This window comes from Gallinula chloropus, assembly GCF_964237585.1.
Source record: "Gallinula chloropus genome assembly, chromosome: 5".
Classification (NCBI taxonomy): Eukaryota; Metazoa; Chordata; class Aves; order Gruiformes; family Rallidae; genus Gallinula; species Gallinula chloropus.
In genome coordinates this window covers 21267296-21294022 of record NC_140090.1, presented here as the reverse complement: position 1 = coordinate 21294022, position 26727 = coordinate 21267296, and the positions used below count along the sequence as shown (strand labels likewise).

General features: G+C 39.8%; 2 protein-coding genes across 4 annotated transcripts; one reads left to right on the top strand and one right to left on the bottom strand.

The window, feature by feature from the left end:
• Window positions 1-303: 303 nt before the first annotated feature.
• FASTKD1 (FAST kinase domains 1) lies at window positions 304-15158 on the top strand (the record flags this gene model as incomplete). The annotated part of the gene is made up of 14 exons (XM_084265557.1): window positions 304-638; window positions 1002-1079; window positions 2022-2147; window positions 3352-3750; window positions 4898-5008; window positions 7120-7251; window positions 8220-8706; window positions 9507-9621; window positions 10309-10437; window positions 11175-11306; window positions 12314-12427; window positions 12702-12840; window positions 13861-13975; window positions 14997-15158. 14 exons carry the CDS (start codon window positions 304-306, stop codon window positions 15084-15086), a joined length of 2502 nt encoding a protein of 833 aa, XP_084121683.1. The 3' UTR covers window positions 15087-15158.
• Window positions 11877-25653, bottom strand: KLHL41 (kelch like family member 41). Of its 3 annotated transcripts, none has more exons than XM_084265560.1 (7): window positions 24487-25653; window positions 21721-21878; window positions 21521-21628; window positions 20544-20729; window positions 19448-19594; window positions 18512-18648; window positions 11877-11929 (listed from the first exon to the last, which is right to left on the bottom strand). In XM_084265560.1, exons 1-6 carry the CDS (start codon window positions 25594-25596, stop codon window positions 18537-18539), a joined length of 1821 nt encoding a protein of 606 aa, XP_084121686.1. In that variant the 5' UTR covers window positions 25597-25653; the 3' UTR covers window positions 11877-11929; window positions 18512-18536. The 3 variants fall into 3 exon arrangements, with proteins under 3 accessions (XP_084121686.1, XP_084121685.1, XP_084121684.1); XM_084265559.1 differs by lacking the exon at window positions 11877-11929 and adding an exon at window positions 17630-18036; XM_084265558.1 differs by lacking the exon at window positions 11877-11929 and having other exon boundaries at window positions 17630-18648.
• Between the last annotated feature and the right edge of the window lie 1074 nt (window positions 25654-26727).

Below are 26727 nucleotides of genomic sequence, written 5' to 3'. Positions count from 1 at the left end.
TCATGAATGGGAGCTTCTCTGAGAAGAATCCAGGCTGCAGATTCCATTTTAGCTTACCTTATTCAAAACATTAAAAGGTACAGGTGCTGATTTTTTAACTAGGACTTGTGACTGTACTTAAGTTCTTTAATTCTATCTCATTACAGGTACCTCAGAATTGAATTCTTAATACAATGGCCATACAGGATGAAGTAAAAATGATCTGGTTTTCAAATACTTGAGTTTGTTCTTTGTAACAACACAGTTTGCCGTGGAAAGTGAAAGAAGAATCTTTCTGACCACTTTAAAGATAGGCATAGCAATATGCTTTGTTTGAGGCAGGTTTGCTTGTCTACGCTGAGACACTACCAAGCTCGGACTCTGAGTAGTGATCTGCTTTTGAGCCAGATAAAGAGCTGCACCCATGAAGATGAAGTGTTTAGCCTTGTTGGAAGGAACAAGGCCAGGCTTTCTGAAAAACACGTGGGGATTGCGCTGAACATGTTGTGGCAATTGCAAAAGAGGAGGCCGCTTCTCTCAAGGACTAGTGACTATGTAAGAAACCACTCCCAGTTTCTTACTCTTTGCATTTTAGCAGAAAACAAGGTGGAACACATGGAAGATGAGGCTATAGTGGATACCCTGTATAGTATTCTGAGGTAAGTCCATTATCTTGAATTTCACATCTGTATATTTTGTATTCGGCAATAAAAAGAGATGGAATTCTGACTACACAGCCACCCTGCGAGGAGATTGGGTGACTACACTGCCTCAGTTTCCATACTCTTGACTATATGACACAGACAGCTTAATGTCCCGTGCCTCAGTTTTTGAGATGCAGGCAGAACTGATGTGTTTTGCACTTCCAGTAAATGGGGTTACCATTATTAATGCAGAAATGTTTATAATCTGTTTGAATGGAGTGATAGAAAAGTAAAACATGATAAATAATGAAAGGACGTATGTCTTATTTCGTTATAATTCTGAGGCAAATTTCAAACTATTACGTCTTTCTTCTGAAGGCTTAATGTTGAAGACCATAATTCTCTAGCAGAAGTGCTTGTTGCAGAAGCATGGAAAAGATTAGAAAGGCAAGTATTGTACTGCTGTACTTTGCGAAAGGTTTAAGTTGCAGGCATGGTCTCCTTCATGTAAGGCATGAGCTTTCAAAGAGTATTTATGAGCTTTTAAATGTTATGTGAGTATTTTAAGTTATGACTGTATTTTTGAAGGTTTTGGAAATTATTTTTGTACATATGGAAGCTTTGATGGACTTTGATATGCATACTGGAGAGATGCAGATACTGCAGTAACTGGGACTGACGCTTAAGATTTTGAGATATACTGTCTGTAGGTTTATGTGTTTGAAGTAAATTGCAGGCTTACTTTTTAAAGTTTTATTTTGAAGCTTGCTATCCAACTCTTAAATGGTTGTTAGATGAATATGTTCATTTCAATTTTAGTAAAAAATTTTGTATTGACACATCAACATTTTCCCTTTGTGCATCCTTTGTTCTCTTTGTTGGGTTTTCATTGTTTTTATATTTTAATTTTAATTTTTTAATCTCAGGTTAATGGCAGAAGCTAGTGTCAGTCTTGGCACCAGCATCACAGAATTGCCTCTCCCAGCTTAACACCTGAGGCATCTTGACAATTAGATAAATTCAGTGTAGCTTGAACACAAAATGGCATTCAGATAGTAAATTGCTTGCATACATTTCAGCTATTTCACATCCTTGCTTGAGAACATAATCTTCATAGATTACTTCTTTTTTACGCTCACCTGATTAAATGCAGAACTTCTGATGTTTTAGAGCTTCATATGCACAATATGCTTTAATATAAAATATCTAGGTGCTTTGGCTAAGTTCTGTGTATCACAATAGGTGACCAAATACAAAATGTTAAGATATTTTGTTTCCTTATTTTGTAATTTGAATATAACCTTGTCTTTTCAATAACTCTTGAAGTAGATATTTTTTTTCTTTAATTTTTCACTAGAAATAAAAGGTAAATATTTTCTCTGTCTGATGTCTTGACAGGCTTAGTCTGCCAGCTCTGTCCAAATTTGCACTCTGTTTACACAAGCAATGCAGATATTTCAGTCCCGTAACTGGCAAAGTAGCTCATATTGTGGACATGAAACTGGATTCTATACAGGATATAAGGTAAGTGTCAGAATGAAGTTGAGTAGCAGAAGCAGTATGTTACAATTACTGGGCTGCCTTTGTTGAATGCCTTCCCTTTTTCTCAGCTGGGAGTTGCTTTTCTTCAGTTTGAGGTTTGTGGGAAAGAGGTGGTTTGTGGTAGTGCATGGGTTATCATGGACAGGTTTGCTTAGGTCAATTTTAGGCATTTTCCCAATGATGTTGCAAAGAATTTCTTTATAACCCATTTAAACATTTAATTAAAACTAATGTTTTGTTTATGGTGGAAAACCTGAAGATACTGCTTTATCCTGATTCTAAATGTTACACGGGCTTTTTGTGAGAATTCAGAGGCTATTGACTCACCAGAAGATGTTTTTCTTTCAGACTTGATAGTTTCTCTACCATGACTTGGACCTAGTTTACTATTGTGAATAGCAATAAGGAATCTTCAAGTAACACACTTTTTAAAATTTATCTACAGAGCTTTTTTTTTTCTTTGTCAATTTAAATTATTCAGTTCTCTTACTAGCGTGCCTGGTGCATTGCCCTGGTAATAAAATTACTTAAAACCTGGCCCTTGTCAAAGAAGGGCAGAGCTGCTTTTTCTTGCCTCTGTTTCCGCAGGGCCATTACAGCAAAGGCTGCTCTTCCTTTTATTTTTTTTTTAATTGTTTTTTAATTATATTAAAGCACCAGCAGTCCCAACACTTACTTTGCAAATGGGAGGAACCTGCTTTGGAACTCATTGAATGGGACTGCATTTTTTTGTTGTTGTTTTTTTCTAGAACTGACTTTCTATGTGGTTGTAAGTTTTATTCCCTTAGGAAGGGATTCTTTCTTCAGGAGTGACAATGACTCTTCTACTTGAGAGTTGTTTGGGTTTCTCTAGTTTCCATTGAACATTAAAGAGCTTTTTGTAAGTTTGAATCAGGCAAGTCAAGGTCTTGCCTTAGGCAACTGGTTTCATATGTTCAACTTTGTAAGGGATGGTTGAAAAATCCCAATCACTTCAGAAATTCACTGAAAGCAGAATTTGTACTTTTGCAGGAGAAATAGGTTTTGCTGATTTTTTTTTTTTCTGCATAAAAAGGAATTTCAAAATCTAATGCAGAAGTCAGCAACACCCCAACTAATGTTCATTTCTTTGCATCGTTAATTTAAGATACTTAAAATCTATTACTTAAGTTCAACGTGTAAGTGTAAAATATTTTGTGTTTTTTAGGATCTTGTCAGTTTTGATGATCAGCATATCTGATGTTATCTCGGGGAGTTTTCGAGATCGACTCTTACGCAAGGCTGAGCAGCTCTTGGAAGAGAAAGAAGAAGTGCGCTTCAACTATGCCAAAAGAATACTACAGTTTCTTCAAAATGTTAACCTGAGACATCATCCATTGTTAGAAAAATGCAACGAGATTTTCCTTAAAAGTGCCTCCAATCTTGATATACGCAGTATTAGCCTTATTTTGGGGCTGTACGAGCAGCTGGGGGTTGACAATGCTGAATTCCGCTTGGTTGCTAAACAGTTGCTGTCTGAAACTATGGATGATTTTTCTGATCCTGAAACGTTTGCAAAATTATTTTTTATTCTTGGGCCTATGGTAGGATCCAAGGAAAGAGACAGGTAAGTTTCTTAAGAATTTTGTTTTATTTATGGCCTATACAGAGGCTTGCACAGAAATTAAAAATGTACTGGGGTGTGGAGGAATTTCTGAGCCATTTTGTGAGCTGAGCATTAGGTCTCCTACTTGTAACTTTGTAGCAATGTATTATTTTGTAATGGAAACACTGTGATAGCATTTTGTCTTAAAACAGTTACATAGAAAACTGCATCCAGTAACCTAGGGGTATGTGAATGCTGTTTGTCAAGGCCACCTTGTATCTGTCTGCTGGACTACAGCCTTCCTTTCACAGTCAATAGTAGTAAATAACTTTATCCTGAGGAATATGTGCAGTAGTATGTATTGCTTTTTCCTTTTAAAGTCTGGCAGTAGCCAAAACAGTGTGAAACTTGTCCTGTCTCTTTGCTGTACATCCTATTTTATATGAAAGGTCATCAGTCGGGAACACTTTGGCGTTTGTTTGGCAATTAGACCACTGAATCAAGTGGCAGATTTTCCTCTGCCTATTTTTCTTGTGCTACAAAAACCTATTTGGGGGTGGTATTAGTCATGAGCCTCTCAAAGTTTGCAGTTTTAGACAGATTTTGCTGTCTAAATTACAATTAGTCATATCTTCAGACTTTTCATGAACATTTGCCTCTATTCAGAGATCTGGATATACTGCAAGCCCACATTGGTTTTGCTATAGATGACTTGGTTCCAAAAGCTTTCCCTAGATTTTTTAAAAATTACTTTGATTTTGGTAAAAATCAGTGTGAGGCAGGAAAAGATCATTGGCATTATTCGCCTCCGAACCAATTCAACTCATGTTTGGTTCTGTTACCTGTAGCTTGCTGATTGATGGTGAACTGCTCAGTATCTTGGAGTTCCTTCTCAAGTTCTTGAGCACATTCAGAATTGCTGGACTCACTGGTTTCCAGCATCGGAGCAATATGCACTGTTCGAACACTCACGTCTATCTGTGCCCTATAGATCAGCTCGTTAGAAGAAGGGTCCACAGAACCAAGTTTTCTCATTTGGGAAGATTTGTTTTCCTGTATTTCCTGAAGTAGTCTCTTCGTTCATTCCTTTCTAGACAAAGAAAATGGCTGCAATCTTTGCTGGAGATTTTCAGCTGGCTTTCTTGGGAATTTTTTTTTTTCCTTCTAGGTTGTTGGTAACTGCAGAGCACATGGCAGAAGAATTTAGCGGCTATCAAGTATTGGTAATACTGAAGACAATGCAGAAAATGAAGTGTAGAAATTCTCATCTACTCAAAAAGTAATAGTTTTTATACTATTAAGGCATTATATACTACTGTAGGTAATCTATATGTAATAAGGAAAACTATATAATATCTAGTAAATTGAGAGTGGGAAGTGTGTCAGTTGCGCACAAATGCATATACACTATATCTCACTAGCTGTTATAGATTTTAGACTATCACAGCTTGACCCAGAATTAATTGAATAGACAGACCTTTCAACCCTACCAAATTAGAGTAATATCATTTTTGGCTTATTTAAAAATACGTGTTCCTACTTGAGTAAACTAAGCCCCTAACAGCTGCTGTAAACTGGTGAGATAAAAATGAGAATATACTAAATTGGAGAAAATGTGTCCTATGCAGGAGATCTTGTAACTGATACAAATTGTTTCTTCAAAAGTTGCTGTGCTCTACTTTGAACTATTAAGTCTTGTGTCTTTAAGAACATGGGCTAGATTTTCTGCAGTTGCAAAGTGAAGATTTTTTATAGGAAGAGGTAATTTCTTTCATACAATAAAGGGTAAAGCAATTGAGATTTTGGGCACAAAACATGTGGCATCGGATATGTTACAGATGCAGCAGTTAAATGCAGGTTGTGAGCAGTAACTGTGAATTTAAGGTAGCTGTATGAACCAAGTAGATCCTTGGAAGAAAAAGGAAAAGCAGTACTATGGAGCAGAGTGGTATTGAAGGGAAGAGCAGGTGAATTAATGCTTTTTCTCCTTGAATCTCACTATCTAAAGAAGGTCTTAAGGTATTATCTTTTCCTACACATTAGCTCCCTCTCGCAGCTTTAGACCAACATAGCTGTTAGCAACCCCTATTATATGGCGCCGAAGCTGCTGATGCTGTCCTAGGTGATCCCATTCTTGGTCCACTCTAAATTTGACTGTAAAATCTGCAATAGAAATTGTTAGAGGGCTTTAATTTTGCTATCCACTGAGTGAGCAGCTGTGTCTTAGTGGAACACTGCCGCGACGAGAGGGAAGAATGCTGCCAATCAATGTGATTGATAAAGCACTTCAACTTTATTGCAAGCATACACTTCCTTTTATGCTATTCCTACCACATGTTATACTTAGCGTATTTTAATTGGCTCTTAACTAAAGGTTACATTTACATACTCCACCCATCTTGCAGCCTGGGAGTCTGTCCTGGTTTCAGTCAGGATAGAGTTAACTTCATTTGTAGCAGCGGATGGAATGCTGTGTTTGAGAGTTAAAATGGGAGCAGTGCTGATAACACCCTGATGGTTTTAGTTGCTGTCAGACAGTCAAGGACTTTCTCAGCTCTTCATATTTCTCTATTCATGAGAAAGGAGGGGCGAAGCCAGGACAGGTGACCCAAAGGGGCCAAAGAGAGTATTCCTTGCCAATTACGTCATGCTCAGTAGAGCAGGGCATGGTTCTTGGGGGATGGTCAGGTACTGGGACAGCTCTGGGTGGCACGGCCTGTGTTGTGTGGTTTGGTGAGAAACTGCATTGTGTATCAACAGTTTCATATATTTTTGCTCTAAAGTCCTGTTAGCATTGTTATATTGTATCTTTCTGTTATCTTAGTAAACTATCCTTATCCCAACCCACGGGCCTTTTAGTTTCTTGGTTTTGGGGTTATTTGCCCCTTCCTTTTCCCTTCCCTTGCCTCTCAACCCCCCACCCCCTTCCCCCTTCCCCTGCTCTTTTCCTTTAAGGAGCAGGCAGCTGCATGGATCTCGGCTTGCAGCCGGGGTAAAACCACGACAGAATCATGTCTCTTTCTCAGTCCCAGGAGCACTCAATCCTTATCACACCTCCTGCTCCCACATCCCGTGGCCTTGCTAGATGATACAAAAGAATATGCTGACCGATTGTTGATACTTTTGTTCTCACTAAGACAGCGTGGGGCCTAATCTTACTAGACTACACAGGCAACTGCTTGAACAACTGCTCCATAGGCTCATGGCCTTCTCAAGCCATTCTGCAACAGAACACCATCAAAACTGGGGTGGGGAGGACTGAAGGTCTGTGCAACCTTCCATCTAGGTACTGTGCACCATGGGACACCCTTTTTTCATGTGGGATGTTGTGTATTGCAGTATATTCTGTTTTGGCATAGTTCCATGACATCTTTTTCTCTATGTATTCAGAATGGCTTCTGTTCTGCACAAACACTTGGATAGCTACCGTGTATTACAGTTGGTAAAGTTAACGCAGTACTTGGTGGTGTTGCGTTGCCGCGATCTGGAGCTGTTTGCCAAACTAAAAATGTTACTAATTGGGTAAGTGTGTATTCTTGGAAATGTAGCTATTTAAGTATTAAACTGTTGTCTACATAATATTTTAAATAACAAGCTAAGATAGTAAATTGTTGTGTTTCCATAAAATATGAAGAACACTGTTCCAAGTGTTTGATTCTGTTAAACCTGTAAATCAGAGGAAGTGGATATTGTCTTGACTGTAGACGTAGTGGTATCTGCTAATAGATATGATATCTTTAAAAATAGGGAGGTTTGCCACTCCTCTCTTGGCTGCTGCAATATAATGACATTGAAAGGAAATTTTGATTGCTGCTTTATTGGAAGGGTAGATATTATATTAGCGTCATCTTTGATGTTTGGAGGAACAATGGAAAAGATACAGTAAGAATGCTGTGGTTGGGACAAGTGCAAACATGAAGCAGAAGTGCTCGTGTTCTGATTGGAGAACAGTCTTGTTAGTTCTCAGGCTTGTAGAGTTGCAACATGGGAAGGGAAAGAAGAGCTTTGCCACTGTTCCATTCATTGCTTAGCCTCTATAGGAATGCAGTGCTCTGTCTGTATGTGTTTTTTTGTGGATGGTGGTTTCATGTTCCTCATGCATCTCAGAACCTGGTGCTCCCCAGGACAGAAATCTCACAAATTCTCCAGGTGCAGAAACCCACAGACTGTTACATGGGTGAACTGTCTGCCCTTACTAAGGACTTTAGTCTTTGTCAGTAACACTTGAAGTCTCACCATCAGACTGAGATGCTTCCTGTCATCTTCTCTTTTTCTTTTTTTTTTGGAATAAATTAGAAAAAAGTTATTAATTTCAATGAAAAAAAGATAGTAGTCACAAACTGTGTGGGTTTCTACCATGTCATTGATATTACACTTATATTTTATGTTTAGCTTATGAAATTTAAAATAGTGTTTTCATGCATGTAACTTTTCTCTCTTTGTTAACGTTTGCACTTGGTACTTACGGTCTGTTTTTATTTCTCTCTCAGGTTTTTAAAACAAAGTGTCATACCTGCTGATACTGCTGCAATAATTCGTGTTCTGGCCATGCTTCCTTCCTTCCAAGCAGAGGAGATCATTATAAACAAAGCAGCAGCAGTTCTTCCGCAGTGCAGGCTCCATCATTTGAATTCCATTGCTACAGCTCTTGTCAAATGGAATCACTATGACCAGTTGCACTGGCAGAACAGTTCTGACCTATGTGCAAAGCTTCTGCAAAAGCTAAATGACCATGGATTCCGGAGGCTTCAGCAAGCCAACAACCTAAATGTTCTCTTGGAAGAACTTACACATGTGAATGGAGAGTGGTTTGAAGAAGTCCTCAGTGAGGAAACTGTGGCTGCATGCCAGCGCTTGATAGATCAAATAACATGGGCGAATGTGTTGCAGATGTCCTTTTTTCTCACAAAAACAAGCCACCGCTGTCCTGCATTACTTGACAGAATAGCTTCTGTGACTGTTGAAAATATAGATAAGGTATTTTTCCTTCTATCTACTGTGTAACTGATTCAGTAAGGAAGGGACAGGTTGGTACTTCATGTGTTTCAGAGCACAGTCCACTCAGTGTCTCTAAGAGTTTTCTTCATTGTACCTGATCTGGAGCTCATCTTTTTCTGTGTTCACTCAAAGCTGGTTTTTCTTTCATGTGTATTATTTTGAATGCATTTCTCTTTAATTTTACTTTCTTACTTCATTGCTTTTTCAGTCAGTGTTATATCAACCATAATCCTTTGCATTCAGCTTTACATTTGACCATCTTAAATAATAGTGTTTTACCATCTTTACAAATAGTCATATCAAACAGTGTATATTTTTACATTACTCATTCTTGTGGGGATTTTCCCAATAGCCCGTCGTCTTCGTCAAAATTACTGTGTTTTATTGGTATCTTTTTCTTTTTTCCCCTCCTGATTTTGTTACTTTTATAGGTCTTTGATTTTATCCTGTGACAGTTAAGTTTCTTTAAGAACATTTAGTGGCAAAGATTTTTATAAGCTTTTTATAAAGTATACAGAAACAAACCATCCATATGAAACAGATTTTAAGTTTAGCCATAGTTAGTGTTTTGCTGATTTCTGCATTTTATTGGTTTAAATATTTTTCTCCAGAAAAATTGATCCCCTCAAAATTTTAGAAAACATCACATCTGGTCTTAAATCTCCCAATTCTGAATGAATTATAATCCCCTTTTTATTGTAAAGCAATGTTAGTATATTTTGCAGAGACTTAATTTAGGATGTCTTTCTCTTTTTCTTTTTTTTTTCTTTCTCCCCCAGATCCAGCCCCTTGAAATCTATTTTATTCTTTTTCTTTTCTCTGCTCTGAATTATGACCCTCCTTCCAGTGAAGTGTTCTTTGAGAGCTGTATTCAACATCTTACTTCTAACTTAGGTAAGTGCATTAGACAAAGATATTCTGACAGCAAATAACTGAGTAGCATTGGAAAGTATTATTTGTACTGAATGAAAATGATAATAGAACGGCAAATTTTAAGCAAGGAAAAAAGTATGTCTGTTACTACAGACACTGCCTCGTGGGCTTAGACCATGACAAAGATTCAATGTATGCTTCTGTTGGGATTTCTAGCTTCACTTCACTCTTTAAAATTACTGTTGATAAAGGACTAGCATAGTAAAAAAACAAGTGAAAGCTCTGATTAATTCACTGTGCTGTTGTTGGGTAGAATTGTTGTGGCATTCCCCAAGGATTTGTTGTTTGGGGACAGGATACATTTTGGTCTTTGCCACAAGGAAGTGGCTAAATTCTAGAGGAAACATGTAAAGATTTCTTTTTTTCTCTCTATTTCTTTTAATTGATGATACAGCCTCACAGAACTGTGACAATTTTCTCTCTACTAAAATATTGTGGAGTTACCTTTTTTAAGAGTGACTTCTGCAAAGATCTGGCCAAGTTACCTTACACCTTGATGCAGTTAGCAGAGATAGTCTTTGATCTATCTGTGTGTTCATTTAGTACTTTGAGAGAAACTTGGATGATCTGGAAGGCCAGGAGTAGGGCATTACAAATTCTTTCAGCTTTGTTATGTGTTAATAAGGTGGTTTTGTTTGGTTTTTAAAGGTCGTTTTGAGACTCACCACTTGGTGCTGCTTGGTCATGTTTTGGCAGTGGCTGGGTATTTTCCTCCAGCTCTGATAACGAGGATATTTAACGTTTCTTTCCTAAGCAGATTGGATGCTCAACTTGAAGGTAAATATTTAGTGCTCTGATGCATTTGATTATGTAGCATTTCGCATGAAATGGAACTGTGGTCTTATATATGATTTGACAAGTAGAACTACTCTTTAAATGATTCTATTTTCTGGAAAGATCCCTCTATATAATCCAGATTTGAGTGCTAAAAGGGAAGGAACAAGCAATTAATTGTGCTTGGCTTTAAAAGTATGGACTTATATTGCAGATGAGAGAAGCTTGTTCAAAACAAATGTTATAGTCAACTTCTTGTGCTCAGTATTTAATAATTCTTTGATCTGATTAGGAATAAACTAACTCGAGAGTGGTATTTAGTAATAAAACCTCAAGAAATAATGTAGATTCCTGTCTGCAAAAAATGAGCCCCATCAGTCTCTTCTCCCTAAATAGGAGACTGTTTGACTGTTGCCTTCCTCTCTACCTGTACGCTGTTCGCTATCAATGTACGGTTGCTATTTGTCCTTCAACCACTTTACCAAAAGATAAATGATAGATGAGAGCTTAAATTGCTGCTTTCTTCTGTGTTGATTTTATTCTCGATAGTGAGCAAAACTGTTACATTTCATTTTTTTTCTCCAGGGATGAGAACCTTTCTAAGATTGTGCAGCATGAGTTTTTATAAATGCCATAGTCTACAGATATTTGCATCTCTAGTGAAAAAATTCAGAGGTAGCCACTTAGGCTGTTGGATTTTTCACATAGGAGTTCACCCCTTTTTATTTTGTTTACCTCAGCCCTGCCTGATGCTGTAAAACAGAGGGTCCGCTCATGCCTCATGAAATTGAACAGAGCAGTCTGTCTGGAATGCCCAGAGTTTCACATCCCTTGGTTCCATGAACGCTACTGCCAACGTGCCTTTTGTAACAGTAAGTAATTTAGGAGAGGAAAAGCTGTCCTTGTAGTAATAGTCTTATTTTCAGCAGTCTGTCAGATGCTTCTTTTAAAACTGTCATGTTGACACTAGTGCACAATAGCAGCTCAGAAATGCGCACCCCACTATTTGCTGATGATGTCGTCTTTAAAAGTGCAACAGATAGCAAAGCAGTTTACCTGGTAAGAATAGAGAAGGGATATTTCTACAAAAGAAATACAATTTAAATACACAGAGAACAATGTATATGGCATGGAAGCTGGAAAAGCAGGAAGAGGATCATTTGGATTGTCTACTGGAGGAGATGGGTCACTTTGATCCCTGTTTCGCTTTTAAGACTGAATATGACTTATATTTTTGAAGTTGAACATTTTTGCTGCCTCCTTTCAAAATCACTGTTGTCATCTTCCTTTAAAGAATCCATATCTATCAAGAATGAGAGATGAAGTGGGCTAGTAGTTATGTGTAGCAGCTGAGATCTTTCAGAATAGTGATTGGTTCAGAAAATCCTGCTGACGCAAACCAAGTATCTTCTCCACCAGTTCTCATGGGGAAGAGCTGCTTTGCGATCCATTCAGCTCAGCCGCTGTGTCTCTGGGAGTGGAGCAAGGTATTAATCTGCAAGAGACAGAGAAGTGACAGATAGTGGGGTATGTATGTAATAGATGCAAAATAAGTGAATGCTTATTTAACTGTCTAAGCACGATTAAAAGCAAATAAAATCCAACAGGTGAAACCTGAACTGAAGTGTGTGTAGTATGTGAATGGGAAAAATCCTGAGATGGAAAGTCTGGGTTTGAAATTCATGCTTAATGGGCACCTGCCACTTTCCATCCAAAAGATGATCAGATGGTCTCTGAATGGTGGAATAACACCAGGGATCTGTGGAAAAGCTTTTAAATTCCGTAGGGTGGCTGTCAAAATGCAGTGTCACACAGTGCTGTTTTTGAAACTTTGGCTGTGAAATTTTTGATGTATGAATTCTTTATTTTGTCTTTGTAGGCAGTAGCCAAATAAATCCATTGCGACAGCATGTCCACAGAATGCTGACAGAGATCTTAGGAGGGAGCCATTACACAAGAATATCAGTTCTCACACCGTACTACTATGAAATAGGTGAGAAGTTAATCCTCTAAGGATTCTTATGGAGACCTCTAATATCACTGTTATTGCCAAGATTAAAAAGCCCCATGGCATATGGCCACAAGAGATTGCAAAGAAGAAATTGCTGTGTGAAATACACTGTTTAAAGTTTGGCATAATATAAATAACATTTGGTATCTCTAAGTACAGTTATTGCTTAGTTTTTTTCTAGAAAGAAACACTGTACAGAGCAAATTTTTACACCTTTTTTTTTGTCAGTAAACAGGTTTGTTGTATTTTCTCACAGATTTTGAGTGCATTCTGGATGAAAATAAAAAGCCTCTTCCCTATGTGGCTCAGAATATGCCTTTGAATGATGTGGAGGGAATACACTTGAAACATAAGAAGGATGAAGGGAAAAAGGCTCTGCCACCAGGAGCTGAGAGGTTAGCATGTTAAATTCTTGCACATTAGCTGTTCCAAGTTTGACCAGGTTTTTGATGCTTTTGTCTTAAATGGTTGTTGCAACCTCTAGGCTATTTATTTTTCTGTTCCTTTTTCCAAAGGCTTATGAGGTTTAGCCTTTCTCAACTTGGTGGGCTGACCTCACCTGGCAACTAAACTCCTACTCAGTCACTTGCTTATTCCCCTGCAGTGTGATGGGGGAGAGAATCTAAAGGGCAAAAGTAAGGAAAAAAGCCTCCTGAGTTGCAGTTAAGACAGTTTAATAAGGGAAGAGAAGAAAAGAAGCAGGGAGGAGGAAAAAGAAAACAATTTATGCAAATATAGTCACTCTCCACCGGCAGACGTGATGGCAGAGCAATGGCTGGTTTGGAAAAACTCCATTTTATTGCTGAGCATGATGTTCTATGGTGTGAAGTATCACTTTGGTCTGTTGAAGTTCCAGCTGTGTCCCCTCCCAGCCTCTTGACAATGCCAGCCTAGACATTGTGGGTGGAGAGTGAGAAACAGAGAAGGCCTTGGTGCTGTGCAGGCGCTCCTCAGCAAACAGCCAAAATATCAGTGTGTTACCAATGCTGTTTTGGTCACAGATCCAAAACACAGCACCATACTGGCTGCTGTGAAGACAAGGAACTCATCCCAGTCAGACCCAGTATGCTAGGGCAGACAGGGCATTCTTGAGATGTGTTTCATGATACTGGAATACTGTTTCCTCCCACCTCTTCAAATGCAAGCCTTGAAGATGCTGGTTACCAGTTTTTTCTACTTGAACCAAAAGAGATGCTGGGGAAATATGCTTTTTCTAAGTCATGTGAAGTTTGAGTGTCTATAGATAAATATGCTGAAGTTTTGTCTAGTTTCAGGGAGTTGTTTAATCTTTTTCAGTCAATTGTCAGGCTTATCCAGTAATAGTCTTGCTGTAGCTATCAGTACTGAACTAGAAATACCACTTCTTACTATTCCAGTAGAGCCTGAAAGTAAATGCACATTTCTGTTGTTTTCAGAATTGCTTTGGAATTTCTTGATTCAAGAGCGTTTAGCAAAAATCTACGTCACCTGAAAGGAGAATATGCAGTGAAAAAACGACACCTGGAAATGCTGGGGTACCGAGTAGTTCAGGTAAGCACTCAGCAATATATTGTGTCTTTTCTGAGTTAGATAGATAGTGCAGGTTGATGCATTTTCCTTGTGTCAGGTTTAAAGATAGTTTAATACCTAAAAAGCACCTACTGGATAAGAGCAGTTTTTGTATTTAGGAGAGCAGTGCCAAGCTGTTCTCAAGATGGTGTAAGCCACTCTGAGAGTGGCTGCAGCAAAACTGAAATCAAAGGGTCTCTGTCTTACCTTGCTGTGGGCAAACTAGCAATCTTAACATGGCCTGAGTAAAGGAGAAAAAGTGAAATGAGAGTTTAAGTTCAGTGCACCACAGATTTCTACACTAGAAAAAGATTGAACGTGCCCTCAAGTAATAGACAGTTACAGCAGCTGCAAGCTGGAATATGGATGCTGTATGCTGCAGTGGTAGTGCTGTGACAGGTAGGAGGAGCAGCCAGAGATCATTCACTGCCACCAGCATAGAAACCAGCATAGAAACATTTGGGTAATGGAGGCTCATGAATGCAGATTCTCCTGTATATAGAATTACTCACCTACCCTAGTTGTAGCCAGAATCCCTCTTTAAGCTCAAGTTTGGATGGTGTAGGGTTTTTTTAACAGGATAAATGTCCTTTCTTGTATTGCTCTGACAGTAAATGTTATGCTACTGATACACTGTTCCAGTTTCATACATTAACATTACAAACTGTAGTAACCTGAGATTTTTCTCTATTTGGGTTTCAAAAGGTGGGAGGTGGTGTCATGGAGTTGTCATAGCCTGTATTGCGTGGGCATCTGCTTTGCAGCCCCACAACTCTGATGCTTTTGGAAGCCAATTGACTGTACTTGCATGAAGAAGAATCTCACATTGACAAATGAATCTTTTCAATACTAGAATGAGCCTAGCTTTCAGAAGGACACAGGTGATAACGTACCTTCAAGTGGAGAACAATAGCTATCAGAGCACCTTTTCTTTGCTGCAAGATCATACGTGACTTATACCAGAAAAGGTTAACACTCAACTTTGTTTGATTCTGTTCTGCAGATTCCTCACTTCGAATGGAATTCTATGGTTCTGTCAACAGAAGGTGAACAGATAAACTATCTGAGAAAGCATCTGTATGGAATACAGTGATGTCAGGCATGTAGTCAGAATTATTTTTTATACAAACACTTCATGTACTATTAAACTTTTTGTAATCCTGGAGTATTTACTTTCAAAAGAATCTCTTTATCAGTGAGTCAGTGGGGCCAAGGTTTGTCGTGGGGCATCAGGTGTCAAGAGATTTAATCCACCATTGTTAGGGATTGCAAAAGGCAGGTCATGAAGACGTGATAAGGATGCTTGAAATCTCCCATTATATGGGAGATACTCTTTAAGTATCTTGGTCAGTGACAGTTTTGCTGTAAAATTACATTATCATCTAAATAAAGCAGAGGCGTAACCAGATAAAAAAGTGTCCAAAGAAAAAGTTGGAAATACTCTTGCCTGTGAGAGAGGAGGCAGCAGATCTACTGGAAACTATGTCTGTCCTCCAGCATGTGACAGAATGAGCAATAGGGATCAAACAGTATCTGTGCTGTGAAATCAAGAAACTGAAATGCAGGTTTACTAAGAATAGGACTGCTATTGCAGCCATTCTGTTTCCATCTTCCTGAACAGAGGAACTGTGGGTGACTCTGCTGGGGGAGGGTGTTGTGCACTGAGGAGCCTCCAACTGCTTCTCCTCCCCGTGTGATGTGACCTGTGCAGAAGTATGGCTTGAGCCTTCTGGAATGCTTTCGCATACCTAAAAGGTAGATTAGTTCTAGGGGTCTGGCAGCCCCCAGACCCTTGAAAAACCTGTGCTCCAGTTAAATGCAACTTGGAAGGCATACCTGGAAGATTTACACAGGAAAAGGAGAAAATAATGTCTGTGAGGTGTCAGACGTAGGCACTTACACTAGCAACTGGATAATTAATGACATTTGTTATGATGGCATTATTCATTGGATTAGCCCTTGCTAGTAGAAATAAAACAATTTTATTCTAACTGCCTCTTCTATAAATAAGACAGTGTTCAAAAGAGCAAAATTACACTGGAAATTGAAACCAAGAACCAAGACGAAGAAAAGTCTTCCACGTTACAGCTGCCTTTGGATACTGGTGGTGAAAAACATTGCTGGATCATTTATCATGTTTCAAAACCATCTGCCAGTTAACCAGGCTTCCTGTGATCATGATAAGCCGGAGTGTGTGCCAGGAGGCACAGGATACTGGGATGTAGAAGGAGAAAGTGGAGTAGCCAGGAGGCCGTTCACTGTAGAACGGTAACTGTCGAGCAGTCATACTGTTGCAGATTGGCCCATTTTCAGAGGCAGCCACGTTGTGGCTACAGCAGCTGTTACCTCCTGATGACTGTTAACCGTGCCCATCTCTTCCCTACACACAGTGTGTGAATGTTTTCTTGCCTTTGTAGTAGAAGCAATAGACATTCTGTCTAGAGGTAAGCAGCTGCACTCCTGAATTGGCTGTCACTTTCTACTCAGTAGTAGAAGAAAATATTGGTATTGACTGAATACAAATCAGAACAGTAAGGAGAAGCCAGGAAAAAGTGACATCTCTCTAAGCTGCAAGGTGCCCTTTTCCTGAGCAAAGCCTCATGTTTAGGGGATGACTGAAGAACGATGGTTGTCTACTTATGGTATCAAATGGACAAGGGCTCCAAGATGTACAAGACAAGTGCTTTGAGGAATTTCATTGGAGGCACAGTGCACAGAAAGACTATATACCTGCATTGCATTTTGCATACAATGCATACAATTATACGTATAGGTTAGGATCTCAGAAGCAGAGCTACAAGTCAGAGGGCTCCTGCATGATGCTGCTTCTTTTACACTTTGGAGTGTAAGAAAGGTGGCAGTAGCCGTAGCTGACATGGTCAGTCTCAGATAGTCATGGCTTTGAGTGGAACCCTGCTTTATGGGTGTCCAGCAATCACTTTGTGCCAAGCCAGGCATCTTCAAATTCTGTATGGATGATCTGATGAGTATTCACAAGAGCAAGAAGATTAAAACTTGCAATGAGTGGATTCAGAAAGGGCATCTAAGAAAAGCAAAGTATAAGAGCATTTCAGTAAAGTGAAGTGTGTTACTTTTGATCCTTTGCAGTCTTTCTTTCTAAATTAAATCAGCAAGTGTTAGAGCAGATGGGCTAGTGTAAACCAGTGATCTAAGTGGAGCCAGTGAAAAGATGCTAAGAACAGCTGAAGATTTTGGTACTATGGGTGAACAGAAAAGATGTCCCATAGAGGAACTACCAGTGTACAGCAACACAAGCTACCATGACTCTGCCTTGGCCATGTGTTTACTTCTGTCTCCTAGGAAGGTGATGCAAGGGGTTGGGGTAGTTGGAATTACTGTTCACTTTGCTGTGGGGGGGCTGCTTTTCCAGTTTTCCTGCTACATCAGTTGTAATTAGATTTAGATTTATGACATCCTGTAGATGTATGAAACCTCCTTTATTCAGTGGAGAAATCCTTTGAAGAGATACTCCCTAAAACTGGTGGGCATACTCTCCTCTCAGAAGACTGAGTGCTCTGTTTTGAGCAAAGGCTCAAAGCTAAAAGATCTGTGTCCTGCCAATATAATGGTAATGATGAGCTAATCACAAAGAGAGACACCATTAAGTGATACTTTTATAGTTTTAAAAACAAAGTTTAATTGTTAAATGTTTCAACATCAAAATGCATCAATTCTTTATTACATGGAAAAGTCCTCTCAGCTGTAGGTATCGCTGTTGATCAGTTCTAGGACTTTTTCATGAATGCTTGTTAATGGCTTCAGATCTCTGAGAAAAAATTTCCATTAAATATTTGCTTTGGAAATAAATATAAAAGCATAAAAAAGTGGAAAATCCTTGTTACCAGAAGCCTAAACGTAGGAGGTGAGACAGCAGCGCTCTTAACCTTCTGGAGTTCTCGCTTTTCTCACTTCTGGCTACTAGTATAGCTTTGGCTGAGGTTGGCATTTCTTAGGCCACATAGTATTAGGTCACTTTTGTTTTCAATATGCTCTTCAGTTCCAGGCTAAATTTTTTTGACAGGCTGTAATGAAAATATTTTCAAAATACAGCTGAAGAATGCAGGATTTACATACATTGCTGAAGGGGGAATCAGGCTGTACAAACAGCCAGTGAGAATAGCTACCTACTAGTTGTATTTAAATTAACAATCAATTCATGGGCACTGTGTGGAAGATAAGCCCTCAATATCCTGGCTTGTCTGAATGTAGCGAAGTATAACTACTTCTATTGGCAATTTCACAGAGTGAAAAATGGGAGTTGTCTGAAATCTTCATTCATTCGAATCAATTAGTTAATTAGAATTCTTCAGGATTTTAAATGCTGGTGAAAGTTGAGTAGTTATTGATTGGTTAGTAAATAGCTTGAGACTTGGCCAGACAGATGAACTGTTTAACAGTTACCTGTAGAACTAGTATGCTGCTACAAAACTCTGTACAATGGGGGGACACTTTCATGCAACAAAACCAGAAAGAAGAGCCTATCAAAACTCCCCTCACCATATCACACTTCCCAGAGTTTTGTTTACAGTTTTGATAACTTGAAGAGGTTTAAGCGTGTTGCCAGGCAGGAGGCTCCAGTAGCGTATCGGATCTCTTTCAGTATGCCAATCCATTCCTTCTTTTCATCATCATACCTGCATTTAACAAAACAAGGTGAGAACACAGCTTCTTACAATTTGAGCCTGATGCTTCATAGCACGTAAGTGGGGGATAGTCCATGTGTTGCAAAGGATGCCACAAAAGGCTGGTTTTGTGCCCCAGAACAGAAGGGTGTTCTTGTACATGTGAGTTTTCCTGGTCCCTAAAGCTTGTTGCTGGCCTGTGTCATACTTTAATTACTCCTATAAAAACTTAATCCTTAAGTATTTATCTTCTGAATTCCTTCAGATTCTTGCATATAAAGGTGTTTTTTCTGGGAACCCTTGCACTCCTTCTGCCAGTTAAAACTCCTGAATTTACCTTGGCAACTGAAAGGCCACAGCAGAGATGTGATGTTTCATCACTGCTATTGTGACTGAGACTTTTTAAAAAAATCTAGAAGATAGGGATTCTGATTCTCTTGGAGCAATTACTCACTTGAGTGAATACATACAAACCTCTGTGTATACACGCTTTTCTGTGTAAGAATGTTGTGAAACAGGGAATCTCTTTATGGTACACTTACAAGGCAGCTTACTCTTTAAAAGAGTAGCTGGAGATCATGAACTCAAGCCTGTCCAAAGTACTAGCAGGGGAAAGTAGACACCGGATCCAGGTCTTATGTTTATTTCTTACTTTTTGACAAACACTTCTATCTATCAACAAGTGCTTACAACCTGTGCTAGGGTTCATTACCAGAAATAAACAATAAACTGTTTTTACCTTCCATCATCTATAAACCTCAATTTTAGATGTGGCGTTCCACCAGAAAAGTGTGATTAAAATTAAGCTTACTTCCATATGTCAGTGACTTCACTGGGTGCAAATTCTTTAGATTCTAGCTGAATCATTGCAAAGCCTCCAATAGCGTACAAAGCTCCGCTTAAGGTGACTAAACTGATGGAACTTCTCTCTTGAGGAAATTCAGGCATAATCTCCCACCTAAAGCCAAAAAGAAAAACCTGCATTAAACAAACCTGTGAGCATAAGCCAACATACAGCTCTGGGTGACCTAACTTCCAGTGTCAAGGACCACTCAGGTGAAGGGTTTAGTAAAAGGAAAACGTTCTGAGATTTATCAGCAGTGAATCGCAGCATCTCCACCCCGCAGAGGCTTCCTGCAAGTCTGAAGTGACAGCATTACACTGTGGTGACATCTCTTCCCAGCCACCGCTTCTTAGAGGTTGCCTGGTCCCATCATCAGCAATAACCATACAGATACATTGCTCCCCAGCTGCTCTCATTCTTTCCCAATCGTTTCCAAAATGCATGCTCATTTGAAGTGGCATTTACATAATAATTTGAGTTTTTAAAAAAGTCGCTTTTTCAATAATTTCAAATTTTCTGCCAATTGACACCCCCAAACATGTAGTGAATGGTATGTGCTGTGAGGAGTGAGAAGGCCACATACCCAAAGGCCATTCAGCTAGTCCTGTTCAGGCACATGATTTTTCTTGCAGCGGTCCCTGGTTTAGTGCCAGTGGTGTTTCAATTTGATTGTGGGGCTCTTGCCCATCTCTCCCACCTCTCCCCTGTTATGCCAGCACACCTGTTTATGGGGCTGTGTGGCCAACTAAATTGGGAAAGCAATCAGACTCCCAAAAAAAAAAAAAAGAGGAAAAAACCACCAGAAGGTGGGTTATATTTGCAACATGAGCTCTGTGATCATGTTTGTAGTGTTGCTGTGCCAGCATAGAAGATTCATGTGGAGGCAGGAAGAACAGCCAGAGATACAGCCTCTTTGAGCTGCTGCTGCTAGGGATGTGAAAGTCAACCAAGTGTCTCAGTGGGAGGACAGGCACTTGGACACCTTTGTGAACCTCATCTCAGAGCTCCTGAAAGCCTAGATGATAAAACACTTGCTTAAAAATAGCTTGAATTTTGCACTCACTTATTGGTGGTCAGATCAAATGCTTCAACAGACGCAGTGAGGCCTTCTTCAGTGACACCACCTGCAATGACAATCTTGCCCTTATGGACAGCAGTGCCAAACATCGAGCGAGCCACTTTCATTGGAGCCAGGTCTCTCCAGTCTCCTTTCTTGGGATTGTATACAAATAGTCTATTGGTGCATTTCCTGGGGAGGGAAAAGAAAACCTGTGGTCACTTCTAAGGAGCTTTTGGCTTGTTTCAAATCAGACTGAGTTGAGGTGGATTGTGTGGGCTTACGTGTAATACCTTCTTGTACCTAATCTGGGAATCTGCATTCACAAGGTGCTTATCACATCCATAGATCGAAATTGAATGTTAAATGCTGCTTGAGCAGCGATTTCCCTGTGCCTTACAGGAGAAGGATGGTGTCCTTCCCCTGCATACTCTGTTCAGGTGGGTTTGTGGAGGAATGTATGGCAAAGTTTATAAAAGAAAGACTATGCTGCTCTTTTGGCAGACTTGACAAGCTTGTGTCTTAAATGTCCCCTATACAAACACTGATAAATTACCACCATGTGCTCAGCATGAATGAAAACTGGTTTTCCTAATGTTATCCCCAGTAAGGTGTAACAGGCATCAGGGGTCAGAACATTTGAAAATGAAAATTGCACAGTAATTCTGCGGCACCTAAGTATTTCTGTCCGGGGGGAATGAATACTTTCACTAAGGGTTCTCACAGCTGTATATTACTAATGTGTCTGTAACATCAGTACTGGTCGCCTTGGAACTGAGCACAGCCACTAAAATAACGAGTTGGATTACAATTTCTATGCACATGAAATAGGTATCCTATATACCATGTGTTCCCCTCTGTTAGCAACCTTACTCCAGAGCTGTGAAGGGGAAAACCTAATTTCTGATTGTGAAGAAATACAAGCTACCAAGGACCAACCAAATAATGTTATAAATCATTATGAAAGGACTTGAGAGACTCACTTATCATCAGTTTTCCCACCAAGACAATATATCAGTCCATTGTTTGAGATCGTAGCATGGCCATACACTTTGATGGGAAGTTTTTTGACCTCTCCCCATTTCATTGACCTGAAACAAGAAGAGTGTCACTGTCAGGCTCTTTCAACTAACACTGAGCTATTTGCATGGCCTCAGTGGGCAGAATTAAATTTCAAACCTACACGGGTTCATAGCACAGTACTGAATCTAGAGACTCCTCAGTGCGAAGGTCCTTGCCTGCAATTACATAGATCTTGTTCTCTGACTCTCCCAGCCCGAAGAGACACCTGGCTGACGGCAGCGGAGGAAGGGCGACCCACTCGCCAGCGATGCTATCCAGCTGAAAGAGCAGCAGAATGGGAAGGGTTAGAAAGGCACACAGTAAAAATCCACACAACAAACACCGTTCTACAAAAGTGAACTAATTGCATTCAGTGTCTCTGCAGCTCCTCTGCTTGCCTGAACAACCTCAGTGCAGCTAACAAATAGTGACTTCTACGCACCCATGCACATCATGGCACTGAGACCCAGCAGTCAATGCCACACAGCTCTTTGCATCTGCTCTCCCTTACTCATCCTCACAGTTTCTTTCCCTGTTTGTAAAGCTCTTTGTCCTTGTTTAAAGGTCCCTCGCTCTCTGGGTTCCCTATCACAGGTTGGAAAGAACAAATTGTTCTCTGTTGTGTCTGACAGGAGCAGACGCTCTGGCCATTCCCCACCTACACATTTAGCTGCTTGTGCTGATTGCTACAAAGGGAGATTCCAGACATCCTTTGCACTGATCAGGAAGTATTACATGGCAAATGGCACAGCTGTTTCTTCTGAGCAAAAGAGGTGGTGTTTGATCACTGATACCCTCAAAAGCTCCCGAGATATCTGAAGGCACAGTCACTCCTAAGTAAAAGGGGCAGGCAGTACAGCTCCTCTGGCAGTAACATTGCCATCATCCCTACTGAAGTACAGCCAACGGCTGTCTCAGCTCGCATTCAGTATCCTGAAAACACCTAAGAAGGAGCAGCAGAACGAGGACAAAAGAAAAAACAAGCAAAACATATTTATAGAACTATGGTTCTTACTTTTTATTGTGATCTGAGAACTTAGAATTGAATCTGAATGCTGTCTGACATTCAAAAAGAGAACTTTCTCCCTTTTTTTGCTTATGGATTTGCTTCATGATGTACAGGAAGGAAAGGTAAAAATGTGAATTTACGAGTGGAAAGGCATTTGATAGAAAGCAAGGGAAAGTTCAAAATAATCAGATCTGGGTTTAGCTCAGTGCCATCCTTTTCCCAGAGTATGATCCACATCAAAGGTTTCCATGCCAAAATCCATCTCCCAGATTTGACAGAATACACTGAAAGTTTTATCACGACAGTGGAATTTAGTTCATGGACATGGATTGCCCCAGTAGCTGGATCTGGGTGACGTAATGACCCGTCTCAGATCACAGCATGCTTAGGGTGTCAGTCTTGAAGATGCTGAATAGGGCGTAACGATGGTAGGGCACTCACGTGTTTTTGAGTTGCGGTGGCCTGTTCTCCGGGGCTGCTTGCTACCAAATAAAACAGTAACAGGTGCTTTGCTGGTAGAGAAAGGGAGATCCCTAAGTGCAAATCGCTTTGGCGCCACGTTAACATTTTAGAGGGAACAACAGCCTCATCAGTAATGCAGACAAGTCGTTTAACTACAGGCAGTAGCAGCAGCAGCAAGCTTACAGAGGATAAATAGGACCGCAGGATTTCAGGAAATGGATGTAGACATTAAGATGCTGAAAACCTGATCAGTTTCTAGTATCAGTTTTAAGGTTGAGTTTCCCAGAGGCCACTTTCTAGTAGCCTGAGACTTGGACTGTTCAGTTCCATGTTACACACATTATGACATCAACGCTGTGTTTATATTAGAATATATCTGTAAATAGTTTTGCGCCGCAGTGGAGTGCCTTACACCTACTTAAGGAAATTAAACTGCTAATCCCTCATATCCCATCAGCTGAAATCACAGTGAGACATGCTGTGGCTAAACACTAAATATTTGCACTTTTTAGTATCTGAAGGCTTTAAAATTCTATCACTGCTTATCTCTCTGCTTTACTTTGCATAGAAATAGGACCAACTCTTATAGGCCAGTGTGCCTGAAGACAGGACACGGCTAGCTGCACATTGCGTCATTCATCACGAGACAGTTAAATGTCCCCCAGAGCCTGCAGCCAGCTAAAACCACAACAGAATTAGTCTGTGTTGTACTCAAGCCAAATCATACTTTTGCTTTATTTTCTGAAGCACATTGTGGAACTTACACTTCCCATTAATTGGCCTTGTGTTTATACGGATTTACAAAGAGATAAATTCTGCTCTTGGTTGAAACATGGTGTTTAGCATACTAAGACTGACAGTTTGCCAAGAAAACAACCTTCTACCTCTAAATTAGGTATTTTAGGTTTTCAAATGTGACAAAAGGACTTCTGGAATTTTAGTGACAAATATAATTTAAAATGTGCACATTTCTGCTGTCACAAAAATCTTTGAGGTCCCTTCCAACCCAAAGCATTCTATGATTCAGATGCAAAAAACAAAAGACATCTCATTGGATCCAAAGCAGCTGAGCACTCAAATTCCCTGAAAATTAACAGACATTTACAAAAATATTATTTGGCTTAAATTTAGGCATCTTTACCATGAAAAATCTAGGCCTTGCCCCAGGAAAGCCAGTGCCTAGACACACTAATCCTTTTAATCTTTCCTGAGATCTCACATGGGGCTTGATCTTGAAAGAGAAGTTGCAGTCCCTGGGTTTCATTTCTCTCTCTAAGACAGGAATAGCTCTTTACAGACACATCTCCCTATCAGCCATACAGAGAGACGAGCCAATTCACTTGCACAGACAGAATACTTTTCAGTAACTCTTATAAGCACCTATTATTGCATCAACAATTATAAAGCTTATTATACCTGGAAGAAGTATGACTGGAAAGGCTGATCCTTGTTCTCCTCTTCCACATATAGTCCTCCAACAATGTAGACCTGATTTTGTTTGGTGACTATACTGGAATGGTTTCTGGGAATCTGTTCTGCCAGGGCTGCTAGGTAGCACTCGTTTTCAAGAGGATCATAAGCTACTGCAGCAGTGTCATTAACCAGAAGGATTAGGTCTTTGACAAACATGCCATGCCTGGGAAGGTCATTTAGGTAGCCAGGAAGTAAATCTTCATCTCCTACATCACCATTCACCTCCCCTTTGGTTGACTTTTCTGTACCTTTGCTAGAGTCAGGCAGTTTTCCAGCAAAGGCATCCTTAATAATCTTTACTTTTTTCTGAAGTTCGGAGTTGCTTTTAATTATATCATCCTTTTCAACGTGTTCTTTGAAGTATTTTTCTGGCATAAGACGAAAACGTATGCAGTCAAAAATTTCCCCCAGGCTCTTTACTCTGTTCTCCTTGTCTGTTCGGACCCATCTCATAACTGCTTCAAATACCAGTTCTTCCTTCTCGACGTTTAGGCTGTCAGGCGAAATGACTGAGATCAGCTCATGCGGGGCAAGCTGCATGAAGTCCTCTTCTTTGCAGATCTGCACAAAATGGTCTGAGACAAAATCCCGGGCTGAAAAGGCAAGTCTGGGGCAGTCAAGCAGAACACCTAACCGCAGGATGGCCAGGCAGTTCCCAACAGCCAGCCTCTTCTGAAGATAGGAGACGCACACCGTGAATACAGAAGGGATCTGAAAGCGACTGGCCAGAGCAAAAATATCTTGCACGTTAGAATCATTCAGATCAATACTTGCTGAATAAAGGTATTTGACGATCATATCCAGGATGTTGGGGTCAACGTTATCTAGAACTACCTCCTTCTTTTTCTCTTCATTTTGCTCAGACAAGAAATACTCACGAAAATAAGGGCTACACGCTGACAGAATCAATCTGTGGCAAGGCAGGCTTCTGTCACCAGCTTTTAGAGAGCAATCTATGAACTTTTTCTCTTCGAGCAGCTCCTTAAGGCCGTCCTGAAGAAGGGTGGATTGGTAAAGTCTGAGCTCTTCAGTGAGTTCCCTTTGGGAATCCATTTTGCAAATACTTGGGAAAGGGGAGGGAGCAGAAAGCTTTAGCTGTTGTCTGCCCAAAGGTCTGTCTGTAAAAAAGGCAGACCCATGTGCTTTGCCCTGCCCGAAGCCTCCGCAATTTAATCTGGCCAGCTAAATATAGCCCATACTCTCACAGGGCGGAATTTAGGATGGAGGGCTTGGAAAAAAAAAAAAAATAAAAAGGTTGCTCTGGCAGCTGTCAGAGAGTGAAAGAAGCAACTGCTGCTGTTAGTCACTGTGGTCGGTTTTGGCCATCGGGCTCCACACTCAATCAATGAGATTACGTGCAATGTAAGAAATTGCTTGACGTGAGTAAGGACAGCAGAATCCGACCCTCGCTTAGGCAGCTCTGAGCAAGGCTGCAAATATAAATGTTACCGACTGTTCTGAAATATTATTGCCAGCTGCAGCTACTGCTCACTTTTTCAGAGTTGCTTAATACATCTCATTGCTGCGGTCATAAAGATATTTAAAAACTCCACAACTCTGCATCGTTTATCTATGTTCTAGATTATTCTTCTACATACCCGTATCACATCTGTAATTTCTTCAGGTACCAAGACTTTGAAATTCATTTCAAGCTGCTTCTTAATATCCATTTAGTTGTGTTGATTTGTAAACAACCCCCTACTGTTTAGACACAAAATATGCATTATTCAAGTTCTGCTTTCAAAAATAATTCTAAAGTCTCCACCCCCTTAATAAACATCATTCTTCAGATAAGCTGTAGACATTATCAATTTTGTTTTGCACTGTACTAGAAACGGTGTTAACTGCTGTCAAACTGAACCAAAATCAGAACACAGGAAAGGTAGAACAGATAATGTACTCTATGTACTCCACCATATTAACGTTATTTAATGGATGTGTAATTTAAAATAAATAACCTAAAATTAAAAGCCTGAATGTAAACTTCAGAAGCCCCAAATCGACAAGTTGTTTGAAAAATGCATAATTTGTCTATGTTTTCATTCATGTGTTGAAGGCTTCATAATTTAGACTGGGAAAGTTTAGATTTTATTACAAGTGGTGATACAGATCCAAACCACATTTGAAATGTTGTTCATGTACCTTGATGAAGGACTGTATTTAGCCCATCCAGAGAATGCTTTT